At 49.0% G+C, this 15,263-nt stretch overlaps 1 protein-coding gene across 1 annotated transcript in view; it reads left to right on the top strand.

The window, feature by feature from the left end:
• The first annotated feature begins 586 nt into the window (after window positions 1-586).
• Window positions 587-15,263, top strand: part of LOC144604667 (embryonic polyadenylate-binding protein-like) — a 28,742-nt gene continuing 14,065 nt past the window's right edge. The window contains exons 1-9 of the mRNA XM_078419309.1: window positions 587-718; window positions 1,563-1,774; window positions 2,740-2,933; window positions 6,583-6,698; window positions 10,454-10,593; window positions 11,957-12,051; window positions 12,571-12,708; window positions 12,887-12,982; window positions 13,632-13,904. Coding sequence (XP_078275435.1) covers window positions 1,582-1,774; window positions 2,740-2,933; window positions 6,583-6,698; window positions 10,454-10,593; window positions 11,957-12,051; window positions 12,571-12,708; window positions 12,887-12,982; window positions 13,632-13,904 — 1,245 coding nt within the window. The 5' untranslated portion in view covers window positions 587-718; window positions 1,563-1,581. The remainder of the gene's footprint in view (window positions 719-1,562; window positions 1,775-2,739; window positions 2,934-6,582; window positions 6,699-10,453; window positions 10,594-11,956; window positions 12,052-12,570; window positions 12,709-12,886; window positions 12,983-13,631; window positions 13,905-15,263) is intronic.

Here is a 15,263-nt window from a genome sequence, read left to right as displayed (position 1 = left end):
GCAAATTTATATATCAATCCACTGATTGTAAATACAATCCTGCCTAATGTACAATGGACAGACTTGTACCCAAATAAAATTATAATTCCTTCCAATCAAGGTGTGGGGAACCGTGCAGAGCGTTTGGGATCTAATTGGAGGGGGGGGTTACAGGTATCCTATCCTACCCCTCCCTTCTCATCTCACCCTATCTCTTTACCCGACCATTGAGTTGGTGCCTGCGTTAATACGCGCAGTTCTGTGGACTTTATAAACAGTTCGTGTCCGCTACATTAAAATATAATCTCACCCAAAAAAGAGAGTGGAGGCTCGCGGAGGTAAGGAATGAGACTTGTCATGAGACACTGCAATTCCGAGAGCCCCTAATCTTAGATTGGAGCCGTTCCCCACCCTCTTCCAAACCGGCCGGAGATTCCTCGGGGGAGTCAACAGGAGTCGGGCAGGTCCGGTCAATCTGACCCGGGTGGGGTGAAGGCTGGGAGAGGAGGGGAGGGGAGGGGAGGGGAGGGGAGGGGAAGGAAAGGAGGGGAGGGGAGGGGAGGGGAGAGGAGAGGAGGGGAGGGGAGGGGAAGGAAAGGAAAGGAGGGGAGGGGAGGGGAGAGGAGGGTTGCTCTGTGCCCCTTGTCCCGGTTGTAACGCGGATCCCGGGGAGGGTGGTGAATTCTCCGTTGAAAGGCGGCTGAAGGGCGAACGCTTGTGGTCGAGGGTCCCTTCAATGGTGAATGGTCACCGAGTCGTGTTATATTTGGAGTTGTGTTGGGCGTGTATTGGAACCCTATGGGGCAGAAGCCTTGGTTCTGTGTTCCTGTGGCAAAAACCGGGCCTGCCTTTGTGGTCTACCTCCTGGTGCTTCCTCCAAAGGAGGATGTCCAAGAGCCAGTGTACAGAGTGTGGTGGGAAGGGAAGTGTCCCCAGTCTCTCCTGTATATGTATCTAGACTCAGCAAATGACTAATTCTTAAGAGCCCCCTAAAATGGCCCTGAAAACCAGCAAGATTTGGGCCCAGAGAGATGGGGATAAGCCACCTGTAAATTAACAACCTTTTAAAAAAATCAAACCATTGCCTCCCACTAATCCTCACAAGTCTTAAGATTGTGGTGGTGGTGGTGGTGGTTGGTGGTGGTGGGGGGAGATTTAATAGGAACTTTTTTTAACATAAAGGGTGGTGGGTGTATGGGACAAGCTGCCAAAGGAGGTAGTTGAGGCAGGTACTCTCGCAACACTTAAGAAATCTTTGGACAGGTACATGGATAGGATTGTTTAGAGGGATATGGGCCAACTGCAGGCAGGTGGGACTAGTGTAGATGGGACATGTTGGTCAAGTTGGGCCAAGGGGGCAGTTTCTGTGCTGTGTGACTCTAAGTTGATGACTACACGGCATCCTGACGTTGGCCTGTTCTTGATTGGTCCCTGTATAAGGTTTGGTCAGAGGTGACCCATGAGATGTTGATGGAGATTGGTGAAACAGTTTCCAGTTCTGCTCTCTGGTGGTGCGGTAACTGTGATTAGAGGGATATCTCCTTTCCTGCACCATTCACTTGTTCTGTTGAAACTCCCCACAGAACTTTGCCAGCACCAAAAATGAATGCGACCGGACCCGGCTACCCCATTGCCTCTCTCTACGTCGGAGACCTACACCAAGATGTCACGGAAGCCATGTTGTACGAGAAGTTCTCTCCCGCCGGGCCCATCATGTCCATCCGTGTGTGCCGGGATATGGTCACCCGGCGATCCCTGGGCTACGCTTACATCAACTTCCAGCAGCCTGCAGATGGTGAGTGAGCACGAGCGTGGAGGCAAGTTGCTGGGCTAGCAGCTGGAGGTTTGGGCCAATGATCCAGAGCCACGAGTTTGAATCCCAAATAGAAACTTAAATTAAAGTAATTAAATGTAGTTAGTGAGAGTGTCACAGAACTGAACAGCACAGAAATGGGTCATTCGACCCACCTCATCCATGCTGACCAAGTTGGCATACTGGGCTAGTCTGATTTAGCCCAATTCCCTCTAAACCCTTCCTATCCACATATCTATCCAAATGTCTTTTGTAAGCTCATTGTATCTGCTTCCATAGCTTCCTCTGGCAGCTCATTCGGAGTAGAATAAGTTGCCCTGTCCCTCTGAAATCTCTCCCCTCTCATCTTAAGCCTATGTCCCCTAGTTTTAGAATCTCAGCCTCCTACATGCCATAGAAAACTCCCAGACAATCCTAAAGTTAGGAACAAACACAATATTTTAAAGACATTTCGACAGATACATGGTTGGAAAGGTTTAGTGGGATATGGGTTTGGCATAGATGGGTTGAGTTGAACTGAGGGGCCTGTTTCGGCGCTGTTTGATTTTCTGAATCTGGGCCTCTGCTATAAGGCGCTGTGGTGTGGGCTGATGGATCACAGTAGTGAAGCGATGCATTAACAGAATAACTGTTACTCTGCAGGCACAGTGCAGCCTCCTGGTGCCAGAGAACTGTGTTTAATCCTAACTGTGGGTGCTGTCTGTATGGAGTTTGTGACCACGTGGGTTTCCTCTGTGTGCTACAGTTTCCTCCCACATTCTAAGTACATGCAGGGTTGTAGGTTAATTGGCTTTAGTAAATTTGTGCTAGGTGTGTAGGATAGACCTTGTGTATGGGGATCGTTGGTCAGTGTGGAATTGGTAGGCCGTAGTGCCTGTTTCCGCGCTGTATCTCTAAACTAAACCACATAACTGCAGGGACGGTAACTTCACTCTTTCTGTCCCCAGCTGAACGTGCCCTGGACACCATGAATTTTGAGGTGATCAAAGGCCGGCCTGTCCGAATCATGTGGTCCCAGCGTGACCCCTCCCTGCGCAAGTCTGGCGTGGGCAACATCTTCATCAAAAACCTGGACGAGTCCATTGACAACAAGGCCTTGTATGACACCTTCTCCGCCTTCGGAAACATCCTGTCCTGCAAGGTAGGACCCTGCGGGCGCTACATGAACCACCAGAGCCTAGGGAGAGAAGCGTACCACCAGAGTCTCCACTGGACCAAAGGTTCACCTGGATGTGTATAGGACCAGCAATATTTGTCCTTGAATGTCATTTGTTGCTGCCCCTGATGTATCCTGGTCCTTTCTTGCTTCCAGTTCCTCCTCCCTACAATCAATCTGAATAATAATAATAATAATATTCATTTATTGTCATTGCAACGAGTACAACGAAATTAAAAAATAGCCAATCCTGACGGTGCGTACAAACATATATGCAATAAATGCAAAAACAAATAAATACATAAATACAATTAAATACAATTATATTAAGTACAAGATTTTTTAACGGTGTTGCCTAGTGCAAAGGTAGTGTTCAGTTCTCGTATGGCCCTGGGGTAAAAACTGTTCTTAAGTCTGTTTGTTCGGGATTTGATCGACCTGAAACATCGACCAGAGGGCAGATGAACAAACAGACGGTGGCCGGGGTGGGATGGATCTTTTATTATTTTGCCTGCTCTACTGAGGCAGCGTAGGCTGAACAGGTGCTCCAGGGAGGGCAGTGAGCAGCCGATGATCTTCTGGGCCGTCGTGATGACCCTCTGAAGGGCCTTCCTGTCCTTTTCTGAGCAGCTGGCATACCATGTGGTTATACAGTATGCCAGCACACTCTCGATGGAGCAGCGATAGAAGGACAACATGAGCTTCTCCTGCAGGTTGGTTTTCCTGAGGATCCTCAGGAAGTGGAGTCTCTGCTGTGCCTTCTTTACTGTGGTGATGGTGTTGGTAGACCAGGTAAGATCCTCTGCGATGTGCGTACCCAGGAACCTGAAAGCTGGTACCCTTTCCACACAGACCCCATTGATGTAGAGTGGGTCGTAATCTCCACTGGTTTTTCTAAAGTCAATTATAAGTTCCTTTGTTTTGGAGGAGTTCAGGACCAGATTGTTCACTGAACACCATGCTGCCAGCCTTTGGATTTCATCCCTATAGGCTGTCTCATCTCCTTCTGAGATGAGTCCAACCACAGTCGTGTCATCCGCGAACTTGATGATGGTGTTGGTGGGATGGGTGGGGGCGCAGTCGTTAGTGTAGAGGGAGTAAAGGATGGGGCTCAACACACAGCCCTGTGGTGAGCCGGTGCTCAGTGTAATGGTGGAGGAGAGGTGAGGGCCTATTTTGACGGTCTGGGGGCGGTTGGTCAGGAAGTCCTTGATCCATTGGCAGATGGTTTGGGAAAATCCAAGGTCGGAAAGTTTGGTGACCAGTCTGCTCGGGATGACCGTGTTAAAGGCAGAGCTGAAGTCGAGGAAGAGCATCCTCACATAGCTCCCCTGGTGTTCAAGGTGGGTCAGTGCAGTGTGAAGAGCAGTGTCGATGGCATCCCCTGTAGACCTATTTGCTCTGTAGGCAAACTGGTGTGGGTCGAAGGTGGGTGGGAGGCTGGCTTTGATGTGCTGCAGGACCAGTCTCTCGAAGCACTTTGTGATGACCGGTGTGAGTGCTACCGGACGGTAGTCGTTAAGACCGCTGATGACAGACTTTTTCGGCAGTGGGATGATTATGGCGGACTTCAGGCAGGGAGGGATGGTGGATTTTAAAAGGGACAGGTTGAAGATTTTTGTGAAGACCTCAGATAATTGGTCTGCACATTCCCTCAGCACTCTGCCCGTCACACCATCGGGGCCTGCAGCTTTCCTGGGATTCACTGCTCTGAGCACGCGCTTAACATCATACTCCTGCACAGTGAAGGTGTTGCTGTCAGGTGCTGGAGAGGGTGTTATGTCTGCCACTGTAGCTTTCACCTCGAAACGAGCAAAGAAACAGTTAAGTTCCTCTGCCAGCGAGGCGTCGCCGTCGGCAGTCGTGCGGTTGCTGGTCTTGTAGTTGGTGATGTGCTGGATGCCTTGCCATACCCGCCGTGGGTCATTGTTGGAAAAGTGGTCCTCAATCTTCCTCTTGTAGGACGCTTTGGCATCCTTGATGCCTCTCTTCAGGTTGGTTCTAGCAGCACTGTATAGAGCTCTATCACTAGACCTGAAGGCGGTGTTACGGTCCTTGAGGAGAGACCTGACATCCTTTGTCATCCAGGGTTTTTGATTGGGATACAACCGGATGCGTTTGTCGACGGTGACATTGTCAACACAGTTTTTGATGTAGCAAAGTACAGTTGATGTGTACTCCTCCAAGTCCTGATCCTCAAAAATATCCCAGTTGGTCCTTTCGAAGCAATCCTGCAGCTGCGAGGAAGCTCCTTCAGGCCATGTCTTAACAGTCTTTATGGTGACTGGAGCTTTCCTCCTGAGTGGGGTGTATGCTGGAGTTAGGAATATGGACAGGTGATCTGACTGCCCCAGGTGTGGTAGTGGTGCTGACCTGAAACCCTTCTTAATATTTGAGTAAACCTTGTCTAGTGTGTTTTTCCCCCTGGTAGCACATCTTATGTGTTGTTCAAGTTTCGGGAGAACTGACTTTAGGTCTGCATGGTTGAAGTCCCCGGCTATGATGTGGGCTGCTTCTGGATATGTGCTCTGTTGTGAGTTTATTGCACCGAGCAGGTAGCAGAAGAATGGTCCTGACTCAAAATGTCACCTATCTACTTTCTCCCAAGATGCTGCCTCACCTGCTAAGTTACTCCAGTACTTTGTGACTCTCTTTGGAATAAACCAGCATCTGCAGTTTGTTTTTATTGCAACTTGTCCTATGCGCATAGAATAAGTCTGTATGGGACCAGCATCAGTCTGACTTTTTGCCAGAAGGTGGTGGGTGTATGGAACGAGCTGCCTGGGGAGGTAGTTGATGCAGGTGCTATCACAACCTTTAAAAAAACACAATTGGACAGGTAGATGGATAGAATAGGTTGAGAGGCAAATGGGCCAAATGCAGGCAGGTGGCACTGGTGTAGATGAGGCATGTTGGTTAGCATGGGTAAGTTGGGCTGAAGGACCTGTTTCCACACTGACCCTAAATGATGCCTGTCCTTTCCTTCCACTGATGCTGACTGATCCCTTGGGTTCCTCCAACATTTTTTTTGCATCATAAGCTTTTCACTGTATCTCTGACCACATGACAATAATAAACTAGAGTACTCTCATTTAGTCATACAGCATGGAAATGGGCCCTTCGGCCCAATTTATCCATGCTGGCCAAGTGCCAAGCTCAGCTAATTGCGTTTCCCCAGTTTTGATCCATGTTTCCTATCCATGTGCTTGACCTAAACACAAAGTACTGGAGGAACACAGCAGGTCAGGCAGCATCAGCAGATGGAATGGACCGAGTGCAAGGGTTTACTTTAGTTTATTGTCACGTGTACCGAGGTACAGTGAAAAGCTTTTTTGTTGCGTACTATCCAGTCAGTGGAAAGACTAATCATGATTGCAATCGAGCCATCCACAGTATACATGATAAGATAATGGGAATAACCTTTAATGCAAGGTAAAGTCTAATTAGTTAGTCCGAGGTTTGGGGAGTTGGAGAGGGGAATGGGGAATCCTTTAGTATGTTCCCGTCTGGAATTAGAAGGATAGAATTATGGAAGGGGATTGTCAGAAATGTTTAGTTGTTCTGTGGAGAGTGAGAGGGTGAATGGTCTGCCTTTCCATCAGTTCATCTGGAAGCTCTGCTCCTCCTTTTGCAGGTAGTCGGTGATGAGTGCGGATCAAAAGGATACGGCTTCGTTCACTTTGAGACGCGAGAAGCTGCCAACCGAGCGATTGATACCATGAACGGGATGTTGCTCAATGACCGGAAAGTGTAAGCCTTGTTCTGTGGCTGGGAGAGACTGTGGGGGCTATCACAGGCTGTCTCCAGAACATCATTTATTTCTAGATCCTCTGAGGTTGTGCTCTGACATGATTTCCTTATAAAAGAAAACTGCAATATTTTTTCCTCAATATACTGGATGTATAAAATTAGCCAATATATAATTGGACCCCGCTGACGACCAGAAAAGGATAAATTGCTGGAGTAACTTAGTTGGTCGGGTAGCGTCAGTGGAGAGAATGTATCCAGAGATGCTTCCTGACCTGAGTTACTCCAGCACTTTATTCTTTTCAAACCAGCCTCTGCAGTATGTATCACCAAAACTAACAAAGCTTCTCCAATTCTGACAAAAAGCCATTGACTTGAATGGCCAAACCACCCCATCCCCGGGCACTTTCCCCTGCAACCGCACGAGATGCAACACCTGTCCCTTTACCTCCCCGCTCAACTCCATCCAAGGACCCAAACAGTCTTTCCAGGTGAGACAAAGGTTCACCTGCACCTCCTCCAACCTCATCTATTGCATCCGCTGCTCTAGATGTCAACTTATTTACATCGGCGAAACCAAGCGCAGGCTCGGCGATCGCTTCGCTCAACACCTGCGCTCGGTCTGCATTGGCCAAACTGATCTCCTGGTGGCCGAGCACTTCAACTCCCCCTCACATTCCCAGTCTGACCTTTCTGTCATGGGCCTCCTCCAGTGCCATAGTGAGGCCCACCGGAAATTGGAGGAACAGCACCTCGTATTTCGCCTGGGCAGCTTGCAGCCCAGTGGTAGGAACATCGACTTCTCCAACTTTAGATAGTTCCTCTGTCCCTCTCTTCCCCTCCTCCTTCCCAGATCTCCCTCTGTCTTCACCTATATCCTTCCTTTGTCCTGCCCCCTGACATCAGTCTGAAGAAAGGTCTCAACCCGAAACGTCACCCATTCCTTCTCTCCCGAGATGCTGCCTGACCTGCTGAGTTACTCCACATTTTGTGAATAAATACCTTTGATTTGTACCAGCATCTGCAGTTATTTTCTTATATTGACTTGAAATGTCATCTCCTGCTTACCTCCCCACGTTTTCTGCCCGACCTGAGTATTTCCAAAATTCTCGGTAACTGTCAATTGAATTGGAAGATACAGCATGGAAATGGCCCACCGAGTCCATGCTGACCATCGATCACCCGTTCACACCAATTATATGTTATCCCATTTTCTAATCCACTCCCTACACACAAGGAGCAATTTACAGAGAGCCAATTAACTCACAAACCCACACATCTTTGGGATGAGGGAGGAAACCCACATGGTTGCAGGGAGAACATGCGAACTCCACCCAGACAGCACCCTACGTCAGCATCAAACCCGGGTCTCTGGTGCTATGAGGCAACGGCTCCACCTGCTGCGCCTCTGCGCTGTGATAGTAGTTTTCAGTCTGAAGCATCACTCATCCTTTTTTCCCCCCAGAGATGCTGCCTGACCTGTTAAGTTACTCCAGTGTCTATCTTTGGTATAAACCAGCATCTGCAGTTCTTTGTTTCAAATTGAAAGTAGTGGTGTGGAGATGTCTCTAGTGGTCTGGCTGGGGAAGACTTGAGACGATCAATCTCCTCGCACAGATCCATCGAGACATACTGCATACACCTCCAGCCACGGGTGTTGGTCAGGTCTGTCTGTGTCTAGGTGACTTCAGTGGAGTGTACTCCCTCTCTGGGACTGTGCAGGTTAAGCGAACTGAAACCAGTCGCTAACAAATGCAGTTGCTCCTGAATTTGCATCCAGTGTGTTTGTGTTTTGCAAACTAAATGAGGTTGGTTTTTTATCCTTTTGGAGAGATCTCTAGGAGGACTGGATGTGCAAGTGTTTGAAGCTGACATTCCCTATTCCGATGCAGGGTTTTTATGAATAACTAACCTGCCTGCCCCATTTTCAGATTTGCAGTGAGCTGACACGTCTCTGGTAAATGTGGTTGATAGAACAAAGCAACAGCCCCTTCGGCCCATGTTGTCTGTGCCAAACATGATGCAAACTTAAACTCATTTGCTCTGCCTGCATGTGATCCACATCCCTCCATTCCCTGCCTATCTAAAAGCCTTGTAAACACTACTATCGTATCTGCCTCCACCACCACCCTTGGCAGGATGTTCTGGGCACTCGCCACCCTCTGTGTTCAAAGTTAACTTGCCTCGCACATCTCCTTTAAACTTGGTAAGTCATTGGAGCAGATTTAGGCCATTCAGCCCATCATCTACTCCATTCAATAATGGTTGGTCTATCTTTCCATCTCAACCACATTTTCCTGCCTTCTCCCCATAACTCCTGACACCCTTGCGATCAAGAACCTGTAAATCTCTGCCTTAAACTTCCCCCTCTGACCTTTACTCTATGCCCTCTCTATGACTTTTTTATGACTGTTTATTTCAAATCTCCAGAATTTGTGTTCATTTTACTTGTTCCACTGTGGCTGTGTGGTAAGTGTAATCGCCAGGCTATTATCCAATAGAATGCATTTTCCATTCAACCTGGTAAGTTTCAAGAGAGTGTAAAGAGCAGAACCCAGTGAGTTTCAGGGGAACTTGGAAACAAGGTCCATCTTAGTGAGTCATTGGGATTCCCAATCAGTCGCATGGCTGATCCCCTTCCTATTCCTTCCTTTGAGATGCCATTGGGTAGAGATAGAGAGAAGGCAAGAATTTGCTGAGAGTTGTGGACATAGCCCAGACCATCACACAAACTCTCCCTTCCATTGACTCCATCTACATTTCACTGTAAGGCCACCAGCATAATCAAGGAACAGTATCAGTTCCAGTTTACTTTGAAAATAGTTTTCAGTCTGAAGCATCACTCATCCTTTTTCTTTTTCCAGAGATGCTGCCTGACCCGTTGAGTTACTCCAGTGTCTATCTTTGGTATAAACCAACATCTGTAGTTCTTTGTTTCAACTTGAAAGCAGCGGTGTGGACATGTCTCTGGTGGTCTGGCTGGGGAAGGCTTGAGATGATCAATCTCCCCACACAGATCCATCGAGACATCCTGCATCCTCTTCTCCCCTCTCCCATCAAGCAAGAGGTACAGAAGTATGAAAACGCACACCTCCAGATTTGGGTAGTTTCTTCCCAGCTGTTAGCAGGCAACTGAACCATCCTCTCACCAACTAGCGAGAGGTCCTGAGATGTCTACCTCATTGGAGACCCTCGGACTATCTTTAATTGGACTGTACTGGAATTTATCTTGCACTGAACTTTATTCCCTTTATCCTATATTTGTACACCATGGATGGTTGGTTGTAATCATGTATAGCCTTTGAAACTGACTGGATAGCACGCAACAAAAAGCTCTTCACTGTACCTTGAACATGTGACAATTAGCTACACTAAACCAAGGATGCCAATAAAACAAGATCTGAAATTGTAACTGCATGACCTCCTGCCCGTGACCTCCTGCCCGTGACCTCCTGCCCGTGACCTCCTGCCCGTGACCTCCTGCCCGTGACCTCCTGCCCGTGACCTCCTGCCCGTGACCTCCTGCCCGTGACCTCCTGCCCGTGACCTCCTGCCCGTGACCTCCTGCCCGTGACCTCCTGCCCGTGACCTCCTGCCCGTGACCTCCTGCCCGTGACCTCCTGCCCGTGACCTGCTGCCCGTGACCTCCTGCCCGTGACCTCCTGCCCATGGGATTGTTAACAATTGGCTGTTAATTATGTTAATTTTGGTTTCCCTCATTTGTGAATGACTAATTTGGATGTTGTGTTTGTAAAAAGATTTGTCGGCCACTTCAAATCGCACAAGGAGCGGGAAGCGGAGTTTGGTAGCAAGGCTTTGGAGTACACTAACATCTACATCAAGAACTTTGGCGAGGACATGAGCAGCGGCAGACTACGGGAGATCTTCAATGTATTTGGTCAGTTTGGGTGTTTGTGCTCTATCTTCCCCCTCCCCTGACCTTCGACTAGACCTCTGTTTAACGAGCGTGACACAGATCGGTGGTGTCATAGTTATAGTCGTACAGCGTGGAACAGTCCCTTTGTCCCAACTTGCCCACTGCGACCAACATGCCCCATCTACACTTGTCCTGCCTGCGCTTTGCCCATATCCCTCTAAACCTATCCTTATCCTGTCCATGTACCTATCTAAATATCATGATACTACCCCCTCCAGCAGCTCGTTCAATACACCCACCACCCTTTGTTTGGTTTTTAAAGTTACCCCTTGGAATCCTATTAAATCTTTCTCCTCCCAACTTAAACCTATGTCTTCTGTTTCTCAATTTTCCTCCTGAGGTTCCCCAGTTCTTGGGGCACTGACTTAACCAGGCTGGATGGAACAGGAAGGGACAGAAGGTGAGTGTTCGGGGAGGGGTCAGGAGGCCAGGTGATGGGAGAAGGCCTTCTCTCCGCCTCCCACACTCCAACAAATAAAACCCTTGGCCTGTAACTCAAGCTCGCGAGTCCACGTGACACCCCCTTGCACCCTTTGCAACTTAATGACTCAAGCCAAGAGTGTTTAGTTGTCATTTGTACTGAAAACAGAACTATGAAATTCTTGTTTGCAGACACAATATCCATTGATGACACAATTTTAAAAAATCAATAAATTAAAGTAAAATTGTAATATTGCAAAAATTCCAAAGTCCTTAATGCAACCAAGAAAATGTTGTAGTTTATGATTTAGTTAGGTAGACACAAAATGCTGGAGTAACTCAGTGGGACAGGCAGCATCTCTGGAGAGAAGGAATGGTTTAGTTAGCGTTTGAGGTGTTTAATTACCTGGAAAGAAGTTGTTCCTGAACATGGAGGTCATGGTTTTCTGACTCCTGTACCATCTTCCTGATGGTAGGAGTGAAAGGAGAGCGTGGCTAGGGTGGTGTGGGTTCTTGATGATGCTGGCTGCCTTTCTCAGTCAGTGCCTCCTGTAGATCCCTATGATGGTGGGGAGGTCAGTACCCATGATGGACCAGGTAATGTTCACCACTTTTTGTAATCTCCTGGGTTTGAGTTTCTTAAGGCCGTGATGAAACCAGTCAATACGCTTTTCGCCGTACACCTATAAAAGACGTCCTGCTTGTATCTAGGTGGCTGGGATGAATGATGGGAGGGATGTTCTGGGGTCTGAGGAGTCTGTGGCTGACAGAGGTGGGGTGGTGACCATGGGTGTGGGATATGGTGGAGGAAGGGAGGGGTTTGGATCTGCCTGTCTTCCACCCCACCAGCTCCGTGGCTGCTAACGTTGTGTGACTGACACTGAGCACATCTCTCTGGTTCAAGGAAAGACGCTGAGTGTCCGGGTGATGATGGACCAGCACGGACGTTGCAGGGGCTTTGGCTTCGTCAACTTCGAGAAGCATGAAGATGCCCTCAAGGTGAGAAGGTGGACAGAGTTTGCCTGTGTAAACCAGCATCTATAGCTCCTTGTTTCTAACTCCTCTGACAGCTCGTTCCAAATACCCTCTGAGTGAAAAATTTGCTTCTTGGGTTCCTCTCACCACAAACCTGTCCCCTGGTTCTTGATTCCCTTACTCTAAAAGACTCTATGCATTCACCCGATCTGTTCCCCTCATGATTTTATACTCCTCTATAAGTCCACCCTCGGCCTCCTTCTGTCCAAGGAATCAAGTCCTAGCCTGTCCAACCTCTCCCTAGAGCCTAAACCTTTAAGAAACTCTTCATTTTCATGGCTTTGACCCTGTTTCCACTGCAACGCACTGGAACGGAGGTCCTAGCCAGTCCCTGAGACCCTGGGCCAAGGTTTGGTATTTCACTGTGGTGAGCGTTGGAGTAGATGGTCTAAGCTGATGGGATCCCGTGATGACCGAGCACTGTGTTCTGTAATGTAAGTCCTCCCCCTCTCGTCCTGACTCACGGCTCTTTGACATCTCCAGGCCGTGGCCAAGATGAACGGCAAGGAGATCAACAGCCGGGCGGTGTATGTCGGCCGGGCCCAGAAGAAGGCGGAGCGTCAGAGTGAGTTACGCCGCAAGTTTGATCTGATAAAACTGGAGCGGAACAGTCGGTATCAGGTGAGTGGGAGGGGTTGGGAACAGGCCACTCGGCCCCTCCAGCTTGCCCTGCCATTCAACATGATCATGGCTGTGGCACAGAGAGCACCTTGGATGGATTGGGGAACGTGGCAGCACTGGGGCAGGCGTTGCCCCTGTTCCTGGGGCACTGATGCATCTTCTGGTCCTTGGTCCTCAGGGAGTGAACCTCTACGTGAAAAATCTAGACGACGGGATCGATGATGAATGTCTGAGGAAGGAGTTCTCCCCGTATGGAACTATCACCAGCGCAAAGGTACCAGCCATGAATCCCATCCCCCCTCCCCCACCTTCCCTCTTCTACAAGGTACTGGGAACCGGCTACAGGTGCAGAACGGGTTTGGCAACTTGAGGCGATTGGCAGTGAGGTAGTCATGGCAACACCAGGAACTCGTGGACTGTTACATAGAAAACGCAGTGCTGGAGTGGCTCAGCAGGTCAGGCATCATCTCTGGACAACATGGATAAGTGAGGTTTCGGGTCGGGACAGGGTGGCAATTGGCCCTGCGGCCCACCTAGTGCACACAGACCAGCGATCACCCTATATATACACTAGTTCTATCCTACACACGAGGGACAATTCACAATTTTTTAAATATCAATCCTTAGTCAGGATTGAACCTGGGTCTCTGGTGCTGAGAGGCAGCAGTCTGAAGATCGTTTAAAGACACTGAAGAAGAATCTACCTGTAACATCAACTATCCATGTTCTCCAGAAATGCTGCCTGACCCAGCACTGAGTTGCCATCACCAGCGCAATGGTATCAGCCGTTTATCCCCTTCACGGGGGAGTTACTCTGGCACTGGAGGAGGGGAAGGCTGGTTTGTGTGTTCCAGCCCTGTGGGGGTGGAGAGATGGGCTCTGTCTGGCCCGGGGTTAGACTCTAACCTGCGTTGCCTTGCCAGGTGATGACGGACGGTGGTCACAGCAAAGGCTTTGGTTTTGTCTGCTTCTCCTCGCCAGAGGAGGCCACCAAGGCTGTGACGGAGATGAACGGGCGCATCGTCGGCACCAAGCCCCTATACGTGGCCCTGGCCCAACGCAAGGAGGAACGGAAGGTCCACCTCACCAACCAGTACATGCAGCGTTTGGCCAACGTCAGGGCGCTGCCCAGCCCGCTGCTCGGATCCTTCCAGCACCTGCCCCCTTCCGGATTTTTCATGCCCACTCTACCCCAGGTAAGTGGAAGGGGAGACGTGTGGATGGGGGCAGAAATAAGTTGGGAATTGGGCAGATCGCATGGAAACATTTTTCCCCCAAAACTGTTTTTTCCTCAAGACAGCTTTTTTCCACTTGTTGATTTCAATAGACAATAGGTGCAGGAGTAGGCCATTCAGCCCTTCGAGCCAGCTCCGCCATTCAATGCGATCATGGCTGATCACTCTCAATCCAAAGTAATTTTTCAATGGTATTCTCGTATCCCAACGAAATAGTATTGTTATAACCAATTTGGCCCAAATATAACAGTCCCCACTTCTTCATAAAATAGTACAGCACTGGAACAGACCATTTGGCCCACAATGTCTGTGCTAGACATGATGCCAAATTAAACTAGTCTCAATGACCGGGGTGGGACACGTCTCTGATGATAGACACGAAATGCTGGAGTAACTCAGTGGGTCAGGCAGCATTTCTGGAGAGAAGAAATGGGTGACTTTTCGGGTCGAGACTCCTCTTCAGTCTGAGGAAGAGTCTCAACCTGAAATGTCACCCATTCCTTCTCTCCAGAGATGCTGGCTGTAGCGCTGAGTTACTCCAGCAATTAAGTGTCTATCTTCGGTTTAAACCAGCATCTGCAGTTCCTTCCAACACATTATGTTGGCTGCTTTTCCGAGGCAGCGTGATGTGTAGACGGAGTCAATGATTGGTACGGGCATATTGGGGATGGCTATTCCTAAGTAAAATCCCGTGTTAAGTTGCACGATTCTGGTCTCCTTTTCTGATTATTGTTGAAGTGGAAGGTGAATGAGTTGCTTTAAGTTCTGAGCACGTCTTGTGAATGGGAGAGCATCGTGTCTCTGTTCCCATTGGTCAGTGTTAACCTTACTCCCTTCCCATTCCTACATCGACCTTTCTGTCCTGGTCCTCCTCCATTGCCCGAGTGAGGCCACACACAAGCTGGAGGAATAGCACCTTGTATTCAGCTTAGGCAGCTTACAATCCAGCGGTACGAACGTTGAGTTCCCCAAGTTTGGGTAACACCTACAAACCCACCGCCCTACCCCTTTTCCCCCCTCTTTCTCATCCCCCTCTCTTTCCTGTGTCGCACTCATTCCTTCCGCCTCCCATCTCCCTTCCTCAGTCTTCACTCTTCACACCTCTTTTCTCCTTATCTCACAGCCCTTTGTCTTCTCACCTCTAGCCTTTGTTGAACCATCTGCCCAATGCAAGTCCTCTCACCTGTATCCACCTATCACTTGCCAGGCTTTGTCCAGTCCCCACCTCTGTTTTCTAGCTTTCTTCCTTTCAATCAATGAAGGTCCCGACCCAAAATGTTGCCTGTCCAAGTTTTTCACAGATGCTGCCTGACCCGCTGA

Source organism: Rhinoraja longicauda, chromosome 22, assembly GCF_053455715.1.
Source record: "Rhinoraja longicauda isolate Sanriku21f chromosome 22, sRhiLon1.1, whole genome shotgun sequence".
Lineage (NCBI taxonomy): Eukaryota > Metazoa > Chordata > Chondrichthyes > Rajiformes > Arhynchobatidae > Rhinoraja > Rhinoraja longicauda.
Note: the sequence above shows the minus strand (reverse complement) of the source record. Positions and strands in the feature narration are given on the sequence as shown.